The sequence below is a fragment of the Chlamydotis macqueenii genome, chromosome Z (assembly GCF_036417535.1).
Source record: "Chlamydotis macqueenii isolate bChlMac1 chromosome Z, bChlMac1.mat, whole genome shotgun sequence".
Classification (NCBI taxonomy): domain Eukaryota; kingdom Metazoa; phylum Chordata; class Aves; order Otidiformes; family Otididae; genus Chlamydotis; species Chlamydotis macqueenii.
In genome coordinates, this window is record NC_141593.1 from 63,014,281 (window position 1) to 63,041,934 (window position 27,654).

General features: G+C 38.1%; 1 protein-coding gene across 11 annotated transcripts in view; it reads right to left on the reverse strand.

Annotated features, from left to right (window-relative positions):
* Positions 1 to 4,058: 4,058 nt before the first annotated feature.
* Positions 4,059 to 27,654, reverse strand: part of CSNK1G3 (casein kinase 1 gamma 3) — an 80,790-nt gene continuing 57,194 nt past the window's right edge. For 10 of the 11 annotated variants that reach the window (XM_086770076.1, XM_086770072.1, XM_086770078.1 and 7 more), the window contains 6 exons: positions 24,157 to 24,305; positions 23,291 to 23,386; positions 22,510 to 22,605; positions 11,545 to 11,651; positions 11,140 to 11,163; positions 4,059 to 4,586 (listed from right to left, as the gene is read on the reverse strand). In XM_086770076.1, coding sequence (XP_086626202.1) covers positions 4,532 to 4,586; positions 11,140 to 11,163; positions 11,545 to 11,651; positions 22,510 to 22,605; positions 23,291 to 23,386; positions 24,157 to 24,305 — 527 coding nt within the window. In that variant the 3' untranslated portion in view covers positions 4,059 to 4,531. The remainder of the gene's footprint in view (positions 4,587 to 11,139; positions 11,164 to 11,544; positions 11,652 to 22,509; positions 22,606 to 23,290; positions 23,387 to 24,156; positions 24,306 to 27,654) is intronic. The other variant, XM_086770077.1, reaches the window with a different exon arrangement.

A 27,654-nucleotide genomic window follows, 5' to 3' on the forward strand; every position in this document is an offset into this window, starting at 1 on the left:
AGCCCGGGAAGAGGGAGGGGTGGGAGGAGGTTATCTTGTTCCCTGTCTCATTCTCCTGCTAGTTTTAGAAATAGATTAATACTTTTCACCAAGTCAAGTCTGTTTTGCCCGTGACGGTAACTTTAAGGATTTCGCCCTGTCCTTATCTCAAACCTTAAGCCGTTTTTCTTATATCATCTCCCCCTATTCTCTCGGAGGGTGAGGGGAGTGAGAGAGAGACTGCGTAGTCTGGTCCCGATCGGGGCTGAACTACAACAAGATATCAGCATAGGTAGGCTGTGGTGCTTCTGCATGGGTTTCAGCCTCAGTGTTGCAGTTGTGGCAGGTGGAGAGCATTTTCTGTCAACAGGACAGTCTCCTCATAGTTCTCAGATAAAAAATGGTCCACCTACTTATAAAACGATCACTGTTTTGAAAGATATCAACCTTCTAAACCTAACTCCTCAGACACCTCAAACTTTTGGGTAAGCTTGCATAGCCACCAGTTAGTTTGAGTACCTGACAGGGCTGCAGCCTAAGCCTGCTGATAAGGAGAGCAGGACCATCATCTGTTTCTGCTCTGGATGAGCTCATCGAGGCAGCAGACTCAGCTTTTCCTGTCCCTCTGGGATGGGACAAAAGAGTAGCTTGTGATGATTAGTATCTGTAAAGGATGAAAAGGATTCATTGCTGGAAAGACCAACCAAAGCACACCTCTGTCACTCTGCTGAGCTTGGAGAAGGTGCTCGTTGAATCAACTACTTCATTTTTCCAGGCCACAGAAAAGCTCAGAGCACTGAGGTAGAGATCTGCAATGCAGAAAACACCCTTCTAAAAATTAAATACTAGTTTGTGCCACAAACATGACAGTTAGGCTGTCCACTCAAAACTTTACAAAGCAGTTTCTTGGTGTTCCATATTTTTGATCGCCCATTTCAAAACTTAAGGGTTAGCTAAACACTCAGGGTAGCTAAACACTTAAGTGCTCTTCAGTACATAAGAAAATAGTAGTGTAGTCTGAAAAATAACTTGGATCTAAAACCAGTCAATGAAGTTGATGGGTTGGTTTTGCTGTTTGTTTTTTTTTTTTTTCAAACACTACTTCTAGATTTAGTAGCCTTTAACAACAACAGGATAATATTTCAGAGGCAAGTTGTGTGAAGACATAAATAAATATCTTAAATACGCTGTATTATAGTATGTGTCACCAGAGGAAGTCCCACAAATATTCAGTAAAGCCATATTTTGAGTAAGGTTGAAACAGATGTGGTAATAAGATATGGAACAGCTGGTCTCACAAGAAAAATAAAAGCTGAGCATCCAAAAACTGAATATATCCTTAAAACTATACTGCCTTAATTACTATTGCTCACCCTGAAAACTTAAAGACAAAGATATTCTCCACAAATATGCGATTTAATTTGATAAGACAATCCATGAAGCTGTAGAGTGGCTTAATTCTAACATAATGGATTCTGCAAATTTCATGTTTGAAATATCCTTCAAAAAAAGCTACTAACAGCTCCTAAAAAGGTACTGAAAAATACATGGGGGTGTATTTTTAAGCACATGGGTGTTAAAATTCCAAGTCTCAAAAATAAATTCTGATTAAAACTTTAGTTTGAATAAAAAGAAAACATGAACTTGAACAAAATTTATACTTGCAATAGTTGTGTAGATCTGTAAGAGCACAAGCAAATGAAACTATCTGCTTATGAAGCAAAGTGCTAGGAATCTTAACTGGAATCTAGCAACCGATTTTGCCTGTCAACGTTGTTCTCAGGTAAATACGTCATTTTTATACTGCATCAAATGCTCTACAGCTAGGAACAATCATCGCTACTAACAAAAGGTTATGACTGAAGAACTAACTATAAGTCTTCCTTTTCTAAATACCCATCTAGCAAAATTAAAGACCCATTCATTGCATATGTCATAGTATCTGTAATGGCTTTTATTCTAGGTGGCACAGACAGCATAGACTTTAACCCATAGAGGTCCTGAGTAGTTTTCCTAGTTACAAACATGTGCATTGAAGTCTCTTCACTCTGTTATCATTAGGTGTATTAAAGCATGTAATACCTGTTAACTAAGCAAACATAACTATAACTGCAATGTTGAGGTAGCATTTTGAGTAACATGCTTTCAAATTCCTTGCTGTCCAAAAAGATTAAAACTGTTCAGCTATTCTTAAAATAACAGCTTCCATTATTTCATCCAGGACTGTAGGAAAGGGGGGGAAAAAAAGGCAACTTTTAAAAAACTATCTTTATTTTTTTGTCTTACATTTAAACAGGGATGTGTTTCATTTTTAGACATCCAGCCAATGTTGACTTCATTAGCTTAGACAGGGAAAAAAAAAAGGATACAAATGCAAATCATACTGGCATAACCTGAATATACCTGCATTAGTACTGACCACTTTGCTTTGCTAGAAGAAAACTTTCTTCAGCATTAAAATCAAGCACTTAAAAAAACATTGCTGAAAAGCAACTGCCTAGATACTGGTCATTTCAGCAAATAAACAGCTTTTATATATTCAAATATTTTAAGTCCATAATATACAGTTTCTTGTTATGTGTATGGAGTTCAGATCTGTACAGGTCAAAAACCTCTGAGAATAAAACTAATCAGTTGTGTGAGAAATACACATAACACATACACTTACAAATCTTACGAAGTAACAAATTTGGTCAAGTACTACAAAGAACAATGTTCTCATATGAGAATGGTCAAGTCACCTCAAAGTACCTTTTCAGCAGAAATAAAAATAAAGAAGTAACTTCATGAGTTTGAGATAATAACACAATTGGTGGAGTGGAAACTTGCGACCTATGACACTATATGTTTTTGTAGGCCAAGTTCAAGTTTAAAAAAAAAAAAAACAACTTCAGATCATGAACAGTAACAATTATCAAGATCAAAGGATACATATGAGTACATAATCTAAACAATAAAATACACTTTTGGCTGTTAAGGAAAAATAAATTACAAAATACAATTAAAATCTTGTAAATACAATAATGAATTCAGGAGGTATGCATTTATTTCAACAGATATTTTAGATGCTACCACAAAACAGATTAAAAATAAATAAGTATGCCAAAAGGCATGTGTGGATTGGAAAAAAAAAAAGATAATTAACTCTAGAAAAATTATTAAAAATTGAGATAATCTGAGTTTTGGTCAACAAATCTGTCTAGTCACTTCCATCTTTCACATCCCTTCTTCAAGCAACTGGCAGCTAAACATGACAAAAGCACACCTCTGTCACTATGGCTTTAAGAGAAGCACTATTTTCTGAAGAAGAAAATATAAAATGGGCTGCCTTGTCTACAGAACTGCTGGTTTGTTCATATGGCAAGCACTTCATTCAACTGTGAGGAAGTACCTGACACATCTTTGCCATCCTACTATAGTAGTGATGTTACACTGAAAAATGTGAAATTTCCAGGAAAAAAAAAAAATCTCAGTAAACTTTGGGTGCTCTGGGGCTAGTTTAAGAGAAGGGAGAAGTCTAGTCCACTTCCATTGCATTTGTTTTCTAAATCAAAGAGTGAAATAATTTACAAACAGATCTCTAACATTACATGGCACATCCGTACTTTCAAGTTAAGGATGTTGTCAATCAACAACTACCCTTTTGAACATATAGGCTTTAATACTGATTCCACTTCAACCAGATTCACATTTATTTCTTCTTTTATAATTCCTCTGTAGATCCCCTTGTGAAGGTATTTCAATCTCACTAACACTACTGGAAGCACAACTTAAATTATACAAACTTCTGTATTTGTACAAACACTCTTGTCATTTCTACTGTACTGCAATTCCATTGCACAAATAAGAAAAGCAGGTCTTCAGACCCCGAGGCTACTGGAAATATTTCTGTTCATTAGTATTGCCAGCATTTAGACAGCTGTCAACTGTTAAATCAGCTTTCTCAGTATCTCTATACTGTGACTGTACCACAATATAACAGACAGGGTTTAATGCAGGTACAATTTGACTGTATTATCACCAGTAATACTGGGGGGGTGGGGAAAAAAAAAAAAAAAAAAAAAAAATCAATGCAGGTGTCAGAAAAGAAATCTTAAGATTTTATTATTTTTCTACATGGTTGTGTATCTGCATTTTTCTTCTGCATTTTTAAAGAAAACTGCTTTTGATACACTGCTACAAACTCAAATAACAGGTTTATGAGATCTGTCTTCAGCTAAGACACTGCTAGTACTTCCTAGGACAGGAGAAATACTTTTCAAATTTAGCTTTGCTGAAGATACTGTTCATTTGTACCATTTCACTGGTCCATTTGTTGATGGTCTATCATTCAGAATAGATGAATTAAAGAAACAAAAGCTGGATGCAGGAGTACCAAATCAAAGTGCCCAGGCATGACATTGTTTCTAAGGGAGTCCTTGGAAAATGTGTGGTCATTACGGAGGTGGTGTAGGTTTTTTGGTTTTTTTGTTGTTGTTTGTTTGGGTTTTTTTAAGATCACAAGACAGCAGTTGAACAAATAAGCAATTTCCCATGTTCTGCTCGGTTCTAGTCATTTGTGACGTTGAACGGTTTTCCTTTTCCTCCGCTTGAAAAAGCAGCAGCACCTGCAGGTGTGACATGAATTAAATATGACATAAAAGGAAATCACAAGACTAAACTCTGTTTACTGTATTTGTTTCACTTGAAGAATGTAGTTCAGACATAACCAGGACCACAAGGAACATATTAAGCTCTACTGCAGGTGATTGATTTATTAGTGAAAGAAACTGAAATAGAGATATTTTTGACACATTTCATCTTTTCTTGGAAAAAAGAATCAAATGTAAAAAGCTATAATAAAAACAGCTATTAAGTTCAGAGTATTGTGTAAGGGTATCAAAAGCATGGGCAGTATAGGCTGACTTAAAAATCTATTTGTAAGAATAAGGACTGTTCCATTACCTGAGTGCTCTTTCACATTAACTGCTAATATGCTAAATACAATCTTGAGCTTTAGATTTTTGTCACCTGTACCATGCAACTAAGGCACTACTGTTGCTAACACAATTTAAGAACACAATTTAAGCTTCTTTTTTTCAACCAGAACTTGGAAAAACCTTCTCAAAGGCTATTCTCCAAAATATTTCAGAAGAAAATGTTAATGAACAATACAATTAATGTTCTGATTCAGTGCTGTGATGATATTACCACAGTGAAAAATTACAGCTTTAAATTTACTAAAGTATACTGACACTCTTCCTTCTGCTTTTTTGCATACTACATGAAGCAAACTAAAATTGACAAATATTGCAAATTTCACTTAGCAAACAAAGACAATCTGAAACTAGCTGAAAAAAACACTACAAAAGGAAAAAGAATTGGAGGGAGTTAAGAGATAGATAATACAGAGGAAGACTGCAGAAGTCCAGGAAGTATTTCTGAAAATAAACTAGAGAGGATAGCAAGAAATACACAAAGGATACTTTTCCATTTGCGTCTGATATTAGCCTTATTTGAAGCAACTCCCAGCTCCTGACCATCACCTTTAAAATTAAAGCTCCCACTTAGTAAAGTATTCACAATTTGCAATCAGAAGTGAACATGCAAGCTGTCCACCTTAACAGAGTTTGCCCCATGGAGTTCTGCAGTTTGGTTACTGAATGCTCACTTGCAGTGATATATACTCAAGAGTCTTGCTTAAACTATGAAGTACAATAGATGTGAAAATATGTATGTACTGCGTCAATAGCCTATCAGGAGGTCCCTTAAGTTCACCAAGTATTTTATGTCACTGAAATTCAAAAAGAATTCTGTTGATTTAGTTGGGAATATGGGAAATGGGGAAAGCATTTGAAAAACAAGGAGAATAAGGGTCTAAAAATAAGGTTCTACAAGGGGCGAAAACAACATCCAAAGTAAGGGGAAACAGAAGTTACCTTCTCAAAACATCCAAAGGCACCCTGTTGCTCAGTCACTGAAAAAGGAGCAGTGGGCAGAGGCAGACCAGAGCTGCTCTGAGAGTTACACAACTTTCAGTAGAAAAAAAACATTGGTTATTTATGGAGAGGAAGCCCAAAATTAAAATTCAATCGGGGAAACTACATAGATAAATATTTTTACAGCTAGCAGAAATACCATACTGTATTTATTAACTTTAAAGTACTTCTAAAAGAAACATAATTGGGTTTGAAGGCTAGTAGCCACCAACTGCAACTGAAATTCCCTCATAACTACTCTTTTTCTTAGCATCTGTCTACAACCACTAACATCCATTATCACTTAAGCTTTGAATTTATATGCAGATGTACAGAGTCTGATTTAGTTTAATCCTTCTTTCACCCCAATCTTTTCCTAATTATTTTATATATGTAAATACAACAAATGTCATATCAAAACAAAGCATTTTACAGTGGTCCCTCCCTTTCAATGTGAATTATTCTATGATCCTGTAAAAGAGGAAATCCTACCCTGGACTGCAATGGTAGATCACATTTGTATCTGTTTCAGATTAGGAGGCCTCAAAGAAAGCTTATAGAAAAAAACTGTTTCAATTCATAATTTTAGTATACTATGTTCTACAGAACATGGCTTACATAAGTAACTGTAGGAAGATGAAAGTGTGGCAGACAGTTAATTCATATTCTAGAAAAACAATCCAGAATTTTAACTCTTTACATTTTGCTTGTATAGAATACGACTTAAGGAACAGCAGATCATACTTATTAAATACTTAGGACTGCTTAGATCCTCTGCATAATTCAAGGACACTTCAGGATTTCTTGCTTTTCTTCCCCAGAAAATTTTAACCCATCCTTGCTGCAAATCTCATACTGTCCTTTATTCCTTCTCTGTAGCCTACCTGATTTGCTACTTCTCTGTCAGCCAGAGAAGGGGATCATGCAATGTGAAATTCAAGAGTTCTGTCTTTAACCAACATAAAGCACTGCTTTTTTAATCACCTGGAGTATAATTACTATTAGCAGCTTTATTTTTTTTTAATTATAAGAAATATTCAACTGTATTCTAGCTCAGGGAAGTTCACTAAATGCTGAAGACTTATTTGGCGTGGGAAAATAAATCCCTTACCAATAGACAACATATCTAAAAAGTGTCAAAAGAATGCAAATTCCATAGAGCACTGTAAACCACAGGACTGGCTTGGAAACTTATTGAAATGCATATTTATAAGCCTAGAAGTGCTAGAACTCTCAAGCCTTCCAAGGCAGGCCAAAGAAATGTCATTTTAAAACATAGGCACATTTACATGGGAATAAGATATGTCAGACTACATTGCCTGATAATAAATTTTATGAAGGAAATGTAACCCCAAAATTAGAGCTCCATAGCGCATAATCTCTTGAAGAGTAAAATTTAGAATAGAAATGCAGACATGTTCTTAAGAATATTGTCACTAGAGGGTGTTACTATCACTTTTATATGTGTGTATATATATATATTATATATGTGTGTATATATATTATATTACATATTATATATATAAAAAACATTACTTGAAGCCGTATTTAAAGCTACAGATAGGGGCACTACTAATGAGTATTAAATCACAGACTTATATTATTCAGTATGCATGCAAAAATGCATAAGAATATATGCTTTGAAAATTTCTAATTCTAGGAAAGGAGCTTTTTTTTTTTTAAAGAAGTATTTAATGATTGCTAACCTCTTTCTCTACAGAGTATAAAACATCTCTATAGCAAGCAGTATAATATCGATTTATGAAACTTAAGAAACAACTTACTTTTTCTGTACAATCTAAAGTGACCTTTGAGATATTATCTAAGGTAGCAATCTCAGTATTATCGCCAGGAACACTTCTTGTCCTACTTAAAACTTTATCATATATTATTTTCTGCTAAATACTCTTCCCTCTACCAATTGACAAGTCCCTTGGCACAACATGCTAAAGCAACTTCAGTTCTCATTTGTGTTTAGATAGCTGTGTTTTTATATTTGTCATCTAGCATGTGGCAGCACTTTACTGTAGGGTTATTAATAGGTGTTTTTAAGTGGGGAAAAAGAATGCAAGATGCAAAAAAGGACAGATCATATCACCTTTTCCTGTTTGCCCTTCTCTGCTCTCCCAAGGTAGAGCCTTTTGGTTATCCAAATTACACATGCTTAATAGAAGCAACTGTTCTGATGGCTGGGAAATAGTTAAGGAAAGAAAGTATAACTGCTCAGTGGTAACTGGAAGACCATCTGTAGGAGATACCAGTGCCTGGGCTGAAGAGTGATCAGGTTAGTTTTCTCCCTGCTTTACAACTCCAGTAATTAACAACTGAAATAGGGCTGAAGCTACTTTTCGGGGGGAGGGGGGAAACAAAAAAAACCAAACCACAAAACAAAACAAACCACAAAACAAAACAAACCTCTCACCAGAAACAGACGGGGAAAAAAATTGCAACAAAACAAAAAAAAAGTCAGAACAAAAACAGAAAAAAACCCATACCACCCAAAAAATTCCAAATCCAACACCCACTGCTAAGTCATGCTTGCTGCACATGCTTGTGGCACAGCAACACTTCAGGAGCATGAAGATGACAAGGCATAAGATATAGGATATACACTGCACATGAGTACCTACTAAACATATATCAATGAAGCGTTGGATGAATGTCCCAAAACAACAAAACGCTCACTGAAAAAAATTCTTATCCTTTATGATTTACGGCATCCCACTGAAACGGTAACTGAAGATCTAATATTCAGCTAAACAATATTTGTGTGAATCACAAATTAAAAATCACATATGGCAGGGCAACCTTTCTTCAGTCTTTTAAACCAAGATATAGTCATGCTAAGATTCTATAACTATGAAAACATCTAGAACAAAGAAAGAAGTGTTTCTAAAAAACATTCAATCATAGAATCATAGAATGGTTAGGGTTGGAAGGGACCTTCAAAGGTCATCTAGTCCAACCCCCCTGCAAGGAGCAGGGACATCCCTGACTAGGTCAGGTTGCTCAGAGCCTCATCCAGCCTGGCCTTGAACGCTTAGTCTCCTCAGAGTATGAGGAAACATTGCAAACAGAAGATTCCTCCCACCAGGGTAAGGAAGTCTGTCTTGCCCTCTCTTCTTTTAAGACATTATCCCTCTTCTGTGTGCCTAGGCTTATTGCTGAGGCAACCCATTAAAAGTCACCACGCCTTCCTGTTACTTCCTAGTGTGCTATCAATACTTCATTTTGCCCACCTTTCCTGCCTCAAATCAGGTCCCAGAAACTACCTCCACCCCGCCGCCCACAAAGTTTTCAGCACCTATACAACATGCAAAAGAGAGGTTAACTTTGTCCATATTTTCAGAGGGAGAAAAGATGATAAAAGAGGCATAAAGTTAAGAGTCTTTCGGTAAAACAATGTGCCCCTAAAACCAAAAACATCTGTATCACAGACATGAATGATACCGATACTTGCATTTCCTTACACTCTCCAGCAGGACAAAATCTATACAAGGATGTTTAAATGTCTCACAATACCCCTTCATATTAAGCTTGCAACTACCATGTTAAAATGTAGAATTACCTAAACCTTCTAAAGTATTGTTACTGAGAAAAGATGTACACCTATATATCCATGACTGACAGCAAAACCGGGAAGGGGGTGTGGGCGTGAGTGTGTGTGTTGCTTTAACTACTGCCAAAAATATAAAACAACTTCTACTCCCCAAAAAACAGTGAATGAGGAAACTACAGTTTAAACAAACACTACTGGAAAACTAATTTGTGTGTTTCATATTGAAAAAGATTACTCTAAAGAGCAGGATATTGAGATTAGATATTTTATCTGTGACAAAATCAATAAAGACTAGGTCAAAAAGGTCAAGGATAGCATATTTGTCCATCCATTCTTCATATTAGAGGAAATGAACTACACTTTTAATGCAGCTGCAGAATTTTAGCTTCTGAGAATTCTCTTATTTTCTGTAGATAACTAAGCACAGGTTTAATTGTGCTAAGCACTATTCAAAACTTTAGAAATTTCATCTTTTCCCACATGCACATAAATTGGGCATAAGGAAGATTATCACTGCACTTATCCAAAGGGAGGGATAGAAAATTTCTCTATGTGCAGCTAATAACATCCGTGCTCTTTGGAGTCTTTTTTTTTTTTTTAATTTATATAAGAAAACTGAATTCTTGCCAGAAAAATAATAATACAGTACTCTGCAAAGATAGCAGATAAGAACTGGCCTTCTCAGTGCCCACAGGAAGCTAGTGCTCAAGTGTGGCACAACAGACACTTCCATTCACGATTTTTAAGTACACACGCACGTAAATCTTACATACCAAAATCAGAACCTGCAGAACCACCACTTCAAGAAAATTTTGCACTTTGAGAAATTCCCTCTTATCTAAAAGTTAGGAAAATGGGCCCTACAAAAATTATTGCTATTAAGGAATGCTTACTGTATTTTTCTGCTACTAATGTACCCTTCATACTTGAGTGCCTCTATTTTATGATAAGCGAGATCCATACCCCTGTAAAATCCTATTCTAGCAGAATTATAAAAGAAAACATGTTGAAAGTTACACTGCCTTTGCTATCAAGAATATTTTTCTGTACTGTTTTGTGAGTCTAACTTTACAATTCAAATACATATACGTTACTTGTCCATCCCATTTTAATAGACTTCAATATTTTCCCCTTTCATTACACTGTAGTTTTAAGGAACCCTGAAGTTACGTTTTAGTAGTTAGTAAAGCAGGTTGTCAAAGACTAATAAGCCAGCAAATACTGTTTGTAGATATAATAGGCAAAGTTCAAACATTTGCTAGCATATATTACTTGTTCATATAAGTGAGTTATCTTCTAGATGTTAAAATACTAGCTGAATGCTACAACATCTGAAAAGAATGTTTTCCCCTCTGAAACAGGATAGCAAAAAAGAAAAAATATTTTACTGCACACTAAAAAAGAATTAACTAAAATACACAACAGACTACACAACTTAAAAGCAAGCAAGATTTGAAGCAGGCAAAATAGCTCCTGAAGGTGGCTGTTTGTTTGTTGAAAGTTAATTGTTTCACAATGCTAAAAAATGTTTCATGATTTCCAAATGGACTTGTTATTTTAAAGTTCTCTGAAATTAGTTTTATATCAAGTAACATGAACACAGCCCCCGGGGCTATTTCTGCCTGCCTCTGCTGTAGAACTCACCACATGTTCAACACTTTCTGGCAGCTATACAGAAAGAAAGGGAAAAAAGAGAATCAGGATACCACAGAGAGGGAGAATTTTACATCTTTCATATGTAACTTTTGGTAGTCAGAACACTATCTTAAAATAAATTTTCAAAATTAGTTGAAACAAGAAAAATGCATGCACTTCTCTAGGATAGAGATGTGTTATTGAGGGCTTAGCCTAAAAAGCACAAACTATAGAAAGTCTACTATTTAAATATTTAAAGCCAAAATTAAGTATAGCACTTTAATATAGTGCTATACTTAAGTGTATCACTATAATTCCTTTTGCCCCTTACTAGTGACTATTCAGTTTAGACAACATAAAATTTTGAAGTTGCTCAGCACGCAATATCCAAAGAATATAAAAAGATGGACATACTTAGTTTCATCCATTACTTCTGCTTCTGCAGGAGCTGTGATGGGTGCATTTGAACGGCCTGCAGTTGGGTCATCTGTATTCAGTTCTCCATTTGTTGAGCTTACTACCTGAAATCACCAGAAATAGTTGAAATTATGCTAGTGCCGCACATACATTTGTCAATTCCTAAAGTTACAATACATCTTTAAAAGTCAGTAACTTTTGTTCATTCCATAATTCTTTTTATTCCAATAACAGTATCTTCTCCAGGTTTTATTCCTGCATCCCTGTGCTTCTGACATTTGTCTTTCACTTCTAACAGCGGAACTGACATCTACATGACAGACTCAAAGTAAGCAGACTAAGCAAAGCAATTCTGTTGCCAGGTTTGTTCATCTCACATGTCTCTTCAGAGCCTTAAGGGAAGGCACTAACTCCTTTTTCAACAGCAATTCAGTAAGTCTTATCCTATCTCTGCTTCTTTAGTGTATTTAAGCTCCTTAGTTTCCTTCTTTGTGTGGCCTGATTCAGTTGTACCTCAAACTGTACTCACCAGGACAGGGTAAAACTAAGACATTCTCTAAAAACACCACACAGGTGTTGTTTGTTTTCACTCTTAGAGCACAAGAACACTTACTGCCTTAAAAAAAAAAAAAAAAAAACAAAAAAAACCAAACCACCACAAAAAAAACCCACAAAAAAAAACACCCAAAAAACCCAAAATAGATTCCTCTTCTTTCCCATTAACTTTCTCCAAAATTCATTTATAAATTCCTGAGCTATTAAGACAGCTCTGCTTCTCTGGGAATGTTTGTTTTGACTTTAAACCAAATGCAACTCAACATTCTCTACCAGCTTTCTTGCATGACAAATGGAGCTATTCCAGAGGCCTCTCCCTTATTCACCTCACAGAACCTGCCAGGAAGATGCTTAACTCGATAAAGACAAGTGTATAGTGGTCAGGGCACCTGACAGTGCTAATTAACCCATTAAAGTATCAGAAGGTCTACTAGCTACAAAGTAGCAGCAAATTGGCCAAGCAACGTTGCACAAAAATACTGTTCTGTCCCAATAATATAAGAGCCTGCAGAAAACATCTGTAAAACATAATCAGCTATAGGAAAGTGGACCAATAGTAGTTCAGAATTTAAGATTCTTACCAGCTGTTCCCTGAAGGTCAGGGATTAAGGTACAAGAAATCAGAAGGAAGAAAAATCATAATCATAATGTTACTATTCCCCTCACCCTTCCAAGCTCTCCTCTTAATGTAGCAGTTACATTTCATCTATTTATAACCAGAGCTAGAGCTAATAGCTTTGCCTACTGAGGTTTGCTTTGTGGTTCCTATTGTAAGTCACTAAGAACAGAGTGCTGAATTTAAGCCATTTTCCATGCCATATGCCTACATCAGGCTGAGCTTTCTTCTTTTCTGAGTTTCACTAAAATAAGAACCACTGCCAAAAAAAAATCCCTGTAGCCTAATTAAAAAAAAAAAAAGGCAAAAGGAAAGATGTCTAAGATTACAAGAACCTTATTACTTAAATTTTGGTCAATATAACTGAAGGAATTCTGGGAGATTGGACTTGACTTCTGTGATGACAGGCACCTCAACGGAGTTTCAACCAGGTGGCTTAAGCTTAGTTTTGCATCACTGGGGCCAGCAGAAGCACTACACATTCAGTGACAGAAACAGGTAGGAATTGTACTTAAACAATTCCTAAGATGGTGAGTCAGGCATCTTAAATTAAACACCCTAGGTTAGTAGATTTTTTTTTTTTTCCACACATATCTTAGTATTTCTTGTTATCATTGCCTATATTTACTGGTTCAGGGAAATAGTATGATCCCAATCATCTCACCAGGTATCTTACTGTGCAGATAATTTCATCGTTTCTTGTGAAATATCCAGTTCTAGCAGTAATAAGGAGTAGTAAATGTCCCTCAGTAAGTTTGCAGATGACACCAAACTGGGCGGGAATGTCAATCTGCTCAAGGGTAGGAAGGCTCTGCAGAGAGACCTGGACAGGCTGGATCCATGGGCCAAGGTGAACTGTATGAGGTTCAACAAGGTCAAATGCTGAGCCCTGCACTTGGGTCACAACAACTCCATGCAACGCTACAGACTTGGGGAAGAGTGGCTGGAAAGCTGCCCAGTGGAAAGGGACCTGGTGTCCTGGTGGACAGTCGGCTGAACATGAGCCAGCAGCGTGCCTGGGTGGCCAAGGCCAACAGCATCCTGGCTTGCATCAGGAACAGTGTGGCCAGCGGGAGCAAGGAAGTGATCCTGCCCCTGTACTCAGCACTGGTAAGGTCACACTTTGAATACTGTGTTCAGTTTTGGGACCCTCACTAGAAGAAAGACATTGAGTTGCTGAAGTGTATCCAGAGAAAGGCAACGAAGCTGGTGAGGGATCTGGAGAACATGTCTTATGAGGAGCAGCTCAGGGAACCGGGCTTGTTTAGCCTGGAGAAGAGGAGGCTGAGGGGAGACTTTATCACTCTCTAACTACCTGAAAGGAGGTTGTAGGGAGGTGGGTGTTGGTCTCTTCTCCCAAGGAATGAGTGACAGGATGAAAGGAAACAGCCTCAAGTTGCGGCAGGGGAGGTTTAGATTGGATATTAGGAAAAAATTCTTTACTGAAAGAGTGGTCAGGCACTGGAACAGTGCAGAAGGAAGTGGTGGAGTCACCACCTCTGGAGGTGTTTAAAGAACATGTGGGCATGGCACTTCAGGAAATGTTTTAGTAGACATGGTGGTGTTAGGTTAATGGTTGAACTTGATGATCTTGGAGTTCTTTCCCAACCTTAAAGATTCTATGATTCTATGAGAAACATATTTAGCAAGTACTTTCCATGCAAACACCATAAGATAGGATTGTTCATTAAAATGTAAGGGTAAAAAAATTTGCTCAATTTGTCCACCAAATGAGTTTTGAATCCAAACTAGATAACTGCTAATCACTACTCCAGCCTGCACTAATACATATAAAGCAATGCCACCCAATTAAGATTGTAGTCAACCATTCCCACAGTTGTAACGATTCAGAATTTCTGCTCCATGATCTAGACTTAACATGAACTTCTCTAAAGTCCTCAGTCCTGTCCTCAAGGTTTAGTAATAATAGTTGATCAGAAACAGAAGCCTTTGTCTTCAGTTTACTCCTGTAAGGGTAGGGTATATCAAGAAGCAATAAGACAGGTATATACCCCTTTCTGTATGGAAACAAAGGTTGGACAAGGGGCTCTGAGCAACCTGATTTGGTTGGAGATGTCCCTGGTCAGTGCAGGGAGTTGGACCAGATGACCTTTGAAGGTCCCTTCCAACCCCAACTATTCTATGATTCTATGATTAACAAGTGACAGTTTGCACAGGTATTTGCAAGAACTATTTTCTTCTCTTTTCCTAAAAAAAAAAAAAAAAAACAAATGAAGACATTTATGACTTTTACTCAAATCATAGAATCATAGAATGGTTAGAGTTGGAAGGGACCTTCAAAGGTCTTCTAGTCCAAGCCCCCTGCAAGGAGCAGGGACATCTCCAACCAGATCAGGTTGCTCAGAGCTCATTCAACCTGGCCTTGAACATTTCCAGGGATGGGGATCCACCACCTCTCTGGGCAACCTCTTCCAGTGTTCTACACCTCGCATTGTAAAAAAACTTTTTCCTAATATCTAATCTAAATCTACCTCCCTCTATTTTGAAACTATTACCCCTCGTCCTATCACATCAGGCCCTAATGAACAGCCTCTCCCCATCTTTCTTGTAGGCCCCCTTGAGGTACTGGAAGACCGCTATAAGGTCTCCCCGGAGCCTCCTCTTCTCCAGGCTGAACAATCACAACTCTCTCAGCCTGTCCTCATAGGAGAGGTGCTCCAGCCCTCTGATCATCTTTGTGGCACTCCTCTGGACCCTCTCCAGCTGGTCCATGTCCTTCTTATGTTGGGGGTTGTCAGGGACCAAAAGAGTTAATGTCTCAAACATTGTTGTGGCTGCAGTACTGGGTGCAGTCTGCAGTCTGCATAGGGGAGATGGAGGCCCTGTGGGGGATGTGCAGCTCCCCAGGCCCCTGGTAACGACTTGCCAAATATGGGCAGAGGTCACAGAGCGGTCATCTGAGGAGGGGGTTTCCAACCACTCCTCACATTTAGTGCCCACTTTGCCGCCTGCACAGAGGACTCAGAACTTTCTGGAACCAGACACTTCAAGGGGCAGAACTGGGGGCGGGGATTAGACTATAAGAGACACTGCCTGAGGGAGCCGCGCGGCAAGCCCTCACCAGAAGACCATCACAACCACCTGCCACCGCGGCCCTGCCACCAGAAGCCATGCGCCCGCTATCCCACCAGAGGATCCACATGCCCACCCATCATCGTCATTGCTGGATCCAAGGGTGGTGATATCTCTTTCCCTCTATTCCTCTCTCTTTTTTCTGTTTTCCTTTTCCTTCTTAGAAATATCCCGAAAAGAGCCCCGGCTACCAACCTCCTTTATGCTTTCCAAGTTTCCACAGTTAAGTCATTCCTTCAAACGTTAAATAAAATCCTACATCAATCGTTTGGTGTCGGTTCACGTTAATTTAGTCCGAGGGAATCACAAACCTGCTATGGCTCCGGGCCATAACAGGGCTCCAGAACTGGATGCAGTATTCCAGGTGGGGTCTCACCAGGGCAGAGTAGAGGGGGAGAATCACCTCCCTCGACCTGCTGGCCACCCTCCTCTTGATGCAACCCAGGATGCGGTTGGCCTTTTGGGCTGCAAGGGCGCATTGCCGGCTCATGTCGAGCTTCTCATCGACCAGCACTCTCAAGTCCTTCTCCTCAGGGCTGGTCTCGATCCATTCTCCGCCCAGCCTGTATTTGTGACTGGGATTGCCATGACCCAGGTGCAGGACCTTGCACTTGGCCTGGTTGAACTTCATGAGGTTGGCACGGGCCCAGCTCTCCAGCCTGCCAAGGTCCCTCTGGATGACATCCCTCCCTTCCAGCATGTTGACGGCACCACACAGCTTGGTGTCATCGGAGAACTTGCTGAGGGTGCACTCTATCCCACTGTCCATGTCGCTGACAAAGATGTTGAACAGGGCCGGGCCCAACACGGACCCCTGAGGGAAGCCACTTGTCACCAGTCTCCACTTGGACATTGAGCCGTTAACCACCACTCTCTGAGTGCAGCCATCCAGCCAACTCCTTACCCACCGAGTGGTCCATCCATCAAACCCATGCCTCTCCAGTTTAGAGAGAAGGATGTCATGCGGGACAGTGTTAAAAGCTTTGCACAAGTCCAGGCAGATGATATCCGTTGCTCATCCCTTGTCCACACATGCTGTCACCCTGTCATAGAAGGCCACCAAACTGGTCAGGCACGATCTGCCCTTGGTGAAGCCATGTTGGCTGTCACCAGCCACGTCCTCGCTCTCTGTGTGCCTTAGCATGGTTTCCAGGAGAATCTGCTCCATGACCTTGCCAGGCACAGAGGTGAGGCTGACCGGCCTGTAGTTGCCCGGTCATCCTTGTTCCCCTTTTTAAAAACTGGGGTTATGTTCCCTCTCTTCCAGTCATCGGGGACCTCACCAAACCACCACGATTTCTCAAATACAATGGCCAGTGGCTTGGCAACTTCATCCGCCAGTTCCCTCAGGACCCGCAGATGGATCTCATCAGATCCCATGGACTTGTGCACCTTCAAGTTCCTCAGATGTTCCCAAACCTGCTTTTCCAGTACAGTGAGCAGTTCTTCATCCTCCCAGTCCCTGCTTGTGCCTTCCACAGCCTGGGTGGTGAGACAAGAGCCCTTATCGGTGAAGACTGAGGAAAATGAGTCATTGAGTACCTCAGCCTTCTCCACGTCCCAGGTAACCAGGACACCTGTTTCCTTCCGGAGGGGTTGTACATTCTCCTTGGACCTCCTTTTTGTCCCCTGCATACCTACAGAAGCTTTTCTTGTTGCTTTTTATATGCCTGGCCAGATTCAATTCCATTAGTGCTTTAGCCTGCCTCACCTGATCCCTGGCCACTCGGACAGCCTCTCTGTAATCCTCCCAGGCTACCTGTCCCTGCTTCCACCCTATATAGGCTTCCTTCTTTACTTTCAGTTGGTCCAGGAGCTCCTTGCTCATCCACATGGACCTCCTGGCCTTTTTCCCCAACTTGTTCTTCATCAGGATGCACTTCTGCTGAACTTGGAGGAGGTGCAAAAAATTAATAATCTTTTTGCAAGAATATCAAACAAATTGCCTAACTCTAGCATCTATGGAGCTTTCATATAGGATTTTCCTTCACACTTCTTTCCCGGGAGTGTCTATTCAATCATTCACCTCTATTTTCTTGGACAGCAGAGTCAAAAAAAGAAATCTAACTCGAGCATGTCCATATTCTTCATTTGAACTGGAAAACATGGAAATAGATATCTGAAAATCCTTCCTGCATTAATAATCTAGTTATGAATATTATTTTTCAATAACAAGTTGAAAAAAAACATCCTTCTCTTCTGATGGATAAAAAAGTTAGGAAAAAGTGAAAACATTTTGACAGGAACAAAACTGTATCTAAGCATCTTCTTATAGCATGCCCTTCTATCACTACTAGAGGAAGTCTATTTTGCTCCTCTGGTTCAAGATCCACAGATGGTCCCTATCAGCCTTTGTCAACAACTCTCTTCTGGTCTCTCTGAAACATATTCTGGCAATTGTTTTTAACACCTGCAAGACTTAAGCAACTCAAAACCAAAAAACCTCCTGGTTTACGACAGGTTTAGGTTTTGGTTTTTTGGTTTTTTAAACATGGTTAAAGTCATACCAATCTAAGGTGACTCCAGCTTTAAAAGAGCAATAACAATCTTCTGCTTGGGTCAATGCACTGCCATATGGTAACAAAGCTTATTTCAGGACTTCCCAATGTGTTACATTCTTATAAAAGGGGATGCAGAGAAGCTACAACAACCTGTTTGGCAACTCTTTTCTTGAAATTCTTCAAAGGGACTTCAAAACTGAACAGTATTTCTTGACAGTTGTTTCCTTTAGTGAGAGAAGTCTTTTTTTCAAGACAGCATTTGTCCTAAGATTTTTTTATTCATTTAAGAAGACTGTTTTCTCTAAGAAACTTTGACACAAACTTTGTAGAAACCTTCACACCAGACAGCAGAAGACTGTCCTTCCTCACTCCAGTTGATCTTTATCAAAAAGATACAGGTCAAGGAGAAGGAGACCTCAGTCCTTCCCATATACCTACAACCAGACACATCCACCAAACCCACAACTAAATACAATCAAGTAAAACCGCTTGTTGCATTGCTTAGTTTAGACGGCAGGAAAACAAAGTTAATCTTTCCAGAAAGAGCTGTGACCTCAGAAAGCATATGTGAAGCAAAGGGTATTGGTAGTCTGAAAAACAGCATCAGTCATGCTTCTCCAGAATCACAAATGCTCTGAGTGTCACTGTAGTCTACTACTCCTGAAAACAGCTCTAGGAATAGTCTCAGTAAGATGAAGAACCAAGAATTAGTACACCTCTAACACAGAAAAATATTTACCTTTAAAAAAAAAAACCACTAACAAAGACTCATTTAAAGGACCTCAAGAGATATGCAGGAGTGCTTCAGTTCCAGTATCAGTAAGGCTACAGCTGTATGATCTTGCAATCAAAAGTTCTGTATCTTGCTAAAATAACCTGCAATGCCAGAAGTTAATTTCCTGTTACACTGGTAAATATTTTGCCTTCTGACCAAAAAGTGCATTTGGTAAAAGACTGATAATGCTGGGTAAATGAACCAGCGTTAACGCTTGTACACTCCTGATCCTGGAGCACACAAGCTTAAGTTAGAGCAACCATTAGACTTTTCTTTCTCAGACTACATACCAATCGTCTCAAAAATCAGCGCAACACAGGCAGAAAGATACAGGAATATAACAAAATTGAATAAGAAGTTCATCTGGAAGACAGCTTATGCACTGAAAGTGTGGTACTCCTTGCAGGGGAGTTGGACTAGATGACCTTTGAAGGTCCCTTCCAATCCTAACCATTCTATGACTCTACTCAAAATTCTGTAGCCAGGATGCACCACAAATATGGCACAAAGAAAACTCATCATAGTGGATCCACGCAAAAAGCTAAAAGTTTAGGAAAGGAGAGAGAAGAACCAATCCACAAAGCTAACTGCTTGAAGAGGAGTTCCTAATTTCATTGCTCTACTTATGACTGGAATTGGACTGGATTTCCTCAGTAGCCTGATAAAAGATGGGAGGCACAATTAATCTCTTAATAGAGTTGTATACGATCGTAGTGAACAAACATGGATACTGAATTTATGTTGTTGCACCTAAAAATTCTGTTAACAAAAACTATGTGAACATTTTCCCATGAATAATCACCTAATTAGATTTCTGAAAACTAGTACTGTAAACTAAGTTTCAAATTAGAAGTGTTGCGATGTTGAAGTTGAACTTAAGCTACTCACTCACATACAAGTGGGAGATTAACCACTAAACTGAAAATCTGAAACAACTTTTGGTAAAAGATCCTATCCTGGTTTAAATTTAGTTCCTACAAACGTAATCAGTTCTTTAAAAGTTATATTTGAAGAGCACACACATAAAGAAGTATATGCATCATCACACTGGCTGTTTCTTGCTACCCTCTACGACATAAGGCAAACAAACTTAAAATAACAAACCCACTACTTAATTATGAGACATATTAATTGTGGAACACACTAGTTTCTTTTTAGAAGCTTGATAAGGGCTAGTTACAATAAGACAAACTTAAGCCTGAATACCAATTCTGCAAGTGGTAGGAGTAAATGTTCAGGCTAGCCCCATGGTGTTTTGAATTACTATGTAAAATAATCTTTTACTTGCTATGTTCAAAAATCAGCCAGAAAGTCTCTCACAAAATAAACTGTGCTGATTTTCATGCTTATAACCACAATAAGGAATTACAAAAATCTGAAAAAAACCATAGAAAATAATCATTCATTTCATTACCAATCTCAGTAACAGAATTCAGCACTCTTCAAAAAATAAACCCAGCCTTCATGCCTAAGCAATTAATTAGTGATACTACAGAATGCTGTATTTTACCTTCAAAAAGCTTCCAATTAAGACAAAAGAATAAGAAAACAAAAAAAAAAATCACACTACCTTTTTAATTCAGAAAAGCTTAGGGAAATCCATTTGTTTCATCTAATGCATTGCTATCTCGACTTCTTGAAGGAGGGGTGTCTGGAAACTCAAAACTACTTACACCAAGTATTTAAACTTTCAAGCAGTTCCTAAGCACCTTTCAAGACCTTCACTGGGAACACTTTAACCTGATCTTTTAACCTAACCTCCTCTTAAAAAAATTCCAAATGGGGAAACAGAAAGAGAAAGGATAAGAGGAAGGAGACCAGCTAGCAAGTGATGAACAAAAAGTAATGAACATATCAGTACAGTCTTTATGAGTGTATAAGCAGTTTGCAGTTCATGTAGAGGAGGAAACAGTTAAGTGTTTGCAACTGACATTTTTGGGAACTGAGGCAAATTTATTGCTAGGAGGTACAAGTTGCTCTCATTAAGGCAGCTACACAAACTAGACAGACAGACTGCCATATTACAGCATTTTTATCTAATTCTAAACAGAGGTAAGTGCAAGAAGGGATGTGAACTATTTCTGGAGGTTTTCCCTTTACAACTCAATTTGCTAATAGTATTTGAATTTTAAACATGAACTGATGCTACAAAGTAAAATTAGACATGATTAAGCACATTAGTGTATCTCTAGCATAGGCCTAGCGAGTTTGGGATAACTTCAATTAATACAAAACCCAGAAAGATTACTTTTAATGAAGCTGAATGTTTCCCACTTGAATATAGTTACTAAGTGCATAAAAATACATACTAACTTACATATAAACACATAGCAACATGCAGTCCACTAGAATTTAATATGTCACAGTAAAGAAGCACTAACACATTTTAATAATATTCTACAACAGGATCTCAGAGATGACATCAGCAGCAGTATTAGATGACTGTAATAGCAGTGACCTAAAACCCATTCCATTGTTACTTTAAAATAATGTGCCAGATTTTCCCATCTCCCAGAAAAAAAAGGATAATTCATCATAAAACTGATCTCAAAGATGAGCAATGACTCAGTAATGTCATAGAAAAAAAAAAATACACTTAAATCTCATACCTGAGACTCAATTTTCATTTGAACAATTATCTGTGGCAATTTTAGAACTTGTCTTCTTGGAGGCAATTAGGAATCCCTAATTCTAGGGGATTCTAACTAGCTAGCTAATAGCCCAACTTAATAGCATGATTCAGATAGTATCACTACAAGAAAGGGGTATTTTCTAATAGTCAAGGGCTCAAACTTCAAAAACAAAACTGAAGATTTTATGTAGTTTTACAAGTGCCTTTAGTGAGGAAGCTTGACCACTCCACAAAAAAAAAAGCAACTCAATTAAGCTGGCTCGAAAACACTCTTCTGTACAAAACGTGATCTTCAAAGACAGCCGAAATGGCAGCAGTTTTGCACACTGCTCCTTCTACCTGGCAACTATTTGGTCACAACTGATCTAAGTGATATGAGCACTTTTTCCTTTACCCTAGACTTCTTAATTTTTCTTCAGGCATTGACAATTTTTCTCCAAAACAAAACTTCAGAAGAAATACATGTACCTTAGATTGCCAGAATCAAAAATGCAGCAGACAAAAAAAAAAAAAAAAATTTTTCTCCAGACATTTTTCTTCAGTTTTCTTTACAAACTGCATTATTTTCACTTTGGACTGAAAGCTCAAAACCTCATATAAACTGCACCTGTTTTAATTTCAGTTTTGCAATTGTGAAGTAATGAGTAACAGGAGCATTCTGAACATTACTGGAAAGCAAGCTTCATATGAAAACAGGAATCACATCATGCACTACAGTGCACATATTACATAATGCAAAATGTATTATATTATGCAAAACGATTAAGTCATGCAAAGAAGCAGAAAATACCTGTCCCAAGCCACCATGTCCGTCAGCTGCTAGGTGAGTCCTCAAATGATACGGATTGGCTTGCTGTGATTCCCAAGCTGCCCTATGGTCTGTTGGCTAATGTTTTTTAATGCATTAGGAATATATGCAAAAGAATAAACAAAATTTCCAAAAATAAACAATGCATACATTCATTATTATATATTATTTTTAAAAAGCACAGAAGCACTACATACTCAATTCCTATACAAGTTGTACCTCAACATTATCTGCATACTTATATATGTCTACACATACATTTTCATAGAGAAATAAAGTAGCTAAAACTCAAAATTCCTAGTAAGAAACAAAGTCCACCAACACAACCCTGTAACTTAGCTTAGGTAAACAGGCCCCAGTCTAAATTCCTAACATTTTTACCACCTTGGTCATTATTCTGGTTTTTTGTTTTTTTTTTTTAAAGTGAAAGTATTATACATACATGTTAGAACCCCAATACATGACATACTATATGGGGAAGAGACGATGATTAAAAAAATTTTAAAAGAACTAAAAAATTTTGAAGAAGTATCAGCAGAAAAAAAATTCATTACTGATGTAAGCTATGTTATATCACAGCACCAAACAAGCAACATTTTAGAACATTTTAAGATATAAAGATGTAGAAATACATTAACAAAGACATACTTAAAGAAAAAACAAAACTTGGTCAATTCTATTTAGAAGTTTTCATAAAAGTAACAACATGGCACAAATCATTACATAGCAAAGTAATGCTGACAATCTTACATGAGCAGTTTACCTGATTTTTGGATTGTTGCATTTTATCTCTGTGCTGATACGCTTCTCTGTTTGAAGACAGTGCAGGGTCTGAATGTATTGAACCCACTGGAGTAGGCTACAAATACAAATAATATGTAGCAACTGGTAAAAAAAATAAATTTCTAAGTCTTACTGAAACTTATTGGTTTGTAATGGGAACTCATCTTTAAACCTGACAGTTTCCCACAACTCATAATTATCACATTAAAGCAAAAGCTTCACTAGATATTGATTAATACCAAAAAGAAAAAAAGGCAAACCAAGACTTATACAATTTCATGAAGCAACAATTCTGAGTATCATGAGACATGCATTTTCTGAAAGATTTTACGCTGATATTTTCTGCAGTTAGCAGTTAGGACATTCTGACGAAAGTCTGAAGAAAGGCTTAAAGTAATTTTCACTGCTAAACACTGAAAAAAGATGTAGCTATAAAATACTACAATTCAGACACAGAGAAGTGATTGCTCTATGTTTTAAATATACCGGGAGCAAGAAAGTCCCCGAAGCAAGAAAATACATGCAATAACGACAATCATCTGCAACGTTTTCAACTCCTCCTTCAACTCAAAAACCAATCTGAATTCCTACAACCTTGTTTCAGATTGAACAGAGATTTACTTTGTTATTAAGAGGACATGTTTGGGAAGAGACTCAATATGAAACATCTAAAGCCAAAAGATGATGTTTGAAAATGTTATCTGAAAATGGGTTTGTAGTAGTAGCTGTTCACAACTCTAATAGCAGCCACGAGATGCGCGTATATTCTCAAACTCAAGACTAACACTGGCTCAAAACTAATGACACAAAAAAGTAGTACATTACTAACAACTTAATGGTACTCACCAATTGTTTGCCAGTCCAGTCATATTCATAATCAAACATATAGCCTTTCTGATCAAGTAAGTCTTTGAAGAGCTTTCTCAAGTAGTCATAATCCGGCTTTTCAAAAAAATCTAGCCTTCTTACATAACGTAGATACGTAGCCATTTCCTCTATATAAACAAGATACATATATAACTGCCACACCTGTTTTAATGGCACTCAAAAACCAGTACTTATTATTACATGTTAAACCATAAAATCTGAACAGTTGTTCGCCATGAATCTGTGAATTACCAGAAAGTTAAGCTACTTAGCGGTAATAATACTCTTCAAGATATCTTGCCATACTCTAAACATATTCAACCAAGTGACATCTCGCTCATTTTCTCTTTGCATTACCTGTCAAGATCTTCCATTCAACTTTCCAATCCTGATACACAGTGTCAAAAAAGTGAAGAGAGAAATGCTTCTATTTTAAATTTTTTTTAATTAATTGTACAAAGGCAAGCCTAAGGAAAGGTAAAGAGGGGAGTATATGAATGTACAGGGTGGACTATGTCTCAAAGAACACCTGTTACTGGAATGTAACCTTTTTTCCTTTAAGAGAGGATCCACATGTACATTCTAAAGTGAGCAATTCTAATTGTCCTGCTAAAAAACACTTAATATAAGCTCTGTTGAGTTGTAACTGCAGTATGACTATGGAAGGCTGCAGCAGTGCTGAATGCTTCAGGTATCATGTTACGTGATCATATTGAACAGAAGTGGCAAATATCCTAAGAGAAACACTGAAGGTACTAAGGTTACCTGAGCTCTTGTAGAATGACTTCTGACCAGTGTCAGTTTAAATACCATGTCAGCATACAAATGGAGATTCATTTGGGTAGATGTTACATGGAAATTATAAGATTCTCCCAGTAGTGGAGACAACCAGGGAGATTTCTGAAAGGCCTGGACCTGTAAAGATAAAAGGAAAGAGCTTTCCTAGTCATTAAAGAGTATGAAGCACAGACTGCGCAGCAGCAGCCAGAACCTTCTAGTTAAGAAAATGGTTCCAGCACAAACCTCTTGGCAGGTGAGCAGAGCATACAGAAGTCTCATTCTTGATAATGGGTATAAGCCACGAAAGGCTTCCGAGACAAAAGCTGTAAGGAACAAGCATCCTTATGGACAGAAGACTACAAGAATTCAAGGACTGAAAGGGAGGACCCATGAACATCTGAAGCACAAGCTTCAAATCCTGTTTAAAAACTGCTCAGACACGTGACTATACTTACAACTCCTTCACGAATCAGTGAAATGAGGGGCATGTGGAAATACAAGAGTCAGAGAAAACAGCAGATGGTGAGAAGAGAGAAATGTTAACTAGCTTTCACAAAGACTGAATCCTACGAATTCTTCTACTCCAGTAGGTATTATAAGAAAGAACTAAAGCACTGGAAGACAGCAACAACCTAACCATACTGAAATTTTGGTTCATTCAGATTGCATCTGTCCCCACTTTCCCATTATAGAAAGAAAAAAACCCAAAACACTGCAGTGGTTTTGAATAGAGTACTACAATGACTTGTCAAAATCTGATACGGATCAGGTGAAGCATTTGACCCAAGTCCTGGGACAGAAGTTCCAGGTGGACAGAGCTGTTGAAATCTAACTTGTTAAGGAACAAGTTGTAGCTCATGAAATAGTGGGAAACCACCCACTGGCAAGCCATTCTGAGAAAAGTAATGACGACTCATGCTCAAGACAAAAAGGCTGTTCACATGGTCCCAACATACAAGAAAAGGCACCTCTATATGACCAGAAAGTCGAAGAATGAATAAAGTTAAAAGTAGATGCCACCAGCACTCGCTAATCCTATGAAGAAGTATGTATGCTAGAAGTAGCACAACAGTATCACTGCGCACTCACACTGACACACACATCACATTCTAGTAAGTCTGGAGAATCTGATATTTTATGGTACAAACAAGGTGCTGTACAAATTCTATCTTATGACAGAGGATGGCTAAGAAATGCAGAGACAGTGCTAAGACTGAGCTACGCTAAGTTAAACTCTTTCAGAAATAGGGGTAGAAAGAGGGAGAAGTGAAGGTTTGAGACCAGCTTGATAACAAAACGTGAGGCAGCATCACGTTGTTGCTGTCAAAAACACACCACAGGACAATGATGTTGAGACATCCCAGGTTACTCAGTTCTAACAAAACCAGAGTATTAAGCACTCTGTTTTAGGCATGAGCAGATGTAGCAGTGGATAGGAGAAATTCCTTGGCATCTGAAATCCAGCTCAGGAGAGAAGACTCTTCAGCAATACCAGTCAAAGGGATTTAAAGTGTTTAAAGAAGGTGAAGAGAAACATTGACACTCTTATCATGCATTTCAAGCTGAAACTCCAGAGTTTAAATCCTTGCTCATGTTTTATACAAGGCTTGAACAGCAGTAGCGTTGCACAGTCAAAAACAGTACAATTCCACAGAACAAGGGATGAAAACCATGGGTTTTAGGTATGACAAAGACTGAAGTATCTTTCACTGATACTACAGAGTTCTCTTGCCTTATGGGAGATCCGTCAGCTAGCTCAGTCTGCAGGCTGACTGAAAAGAATCAAAATTATGATGGATGTATGTCTATGTCTTAAGTGGCAAGAAGGACAAGAAAAGGTGGAAAATACTCAGATATTTGACATGCAAAAGCTTCCACATACAAGAATATATTTATTATGAAAATGTACAAATGTACTATCAAGGAAGTTTATCTTTTGTGTTTTGCAAGGTCAAATATATTTTCCTTCTTCCATTTTAAGATCCAATCCTGTCAACAAGCACGTACTTGATTAAATTTGGAGGAAACGCTCCAGTAGATACATGGAGCTACTCATGCATAGTTAGGAATTGCACCATATACACCTTAAATCAGATATTTATTTTTCACAGGATTCTAGCAACTACATAAAAATCAACATGCAAGACATGGATGCATTACTGGATGCAGATAATTCATATTCCAGAGTAGGTTTTTCCCCCCCACATTTAAACTTTTGTCAATCCACTAAACATATGTTCAGACATTTGCTCCAAGTTCTGTAACAAAAGTCAGTTTCACTTGATTTCATTATTTTTTTTAATGCACAGAAGAAAGTGAAACAAAAAAAAAATTAGAAAAAATTATAATGGACTCATTTTTACCGCAGGGTTGGAAAGTTCAAAAGGTGACCTAGTACAGCACCCTATCCCACAGCAAATTGCTTACAGCCTTGTCTGTCTGGTTTGTTTTCACACAATTCCAGTGGAAGAAACTCCATAGTGTCCCTAGCAATTGCAAACCTTTCACAGTTTACATCCCTTCCCTTCTCCTAGCATCTGTGGATGTAGCAAGACGATTCCTTCCATGTTTGTAGCAGCCAAAAGGTACAGGAGAACTTCTTTCACTCACAGTCTTAACCAAATGTCGTAGTTCAGCCCTGACCAGGACCAGACTACGCAGTCTCTCTCTGACTCCCCCCACCCTCCAGTGGGACAG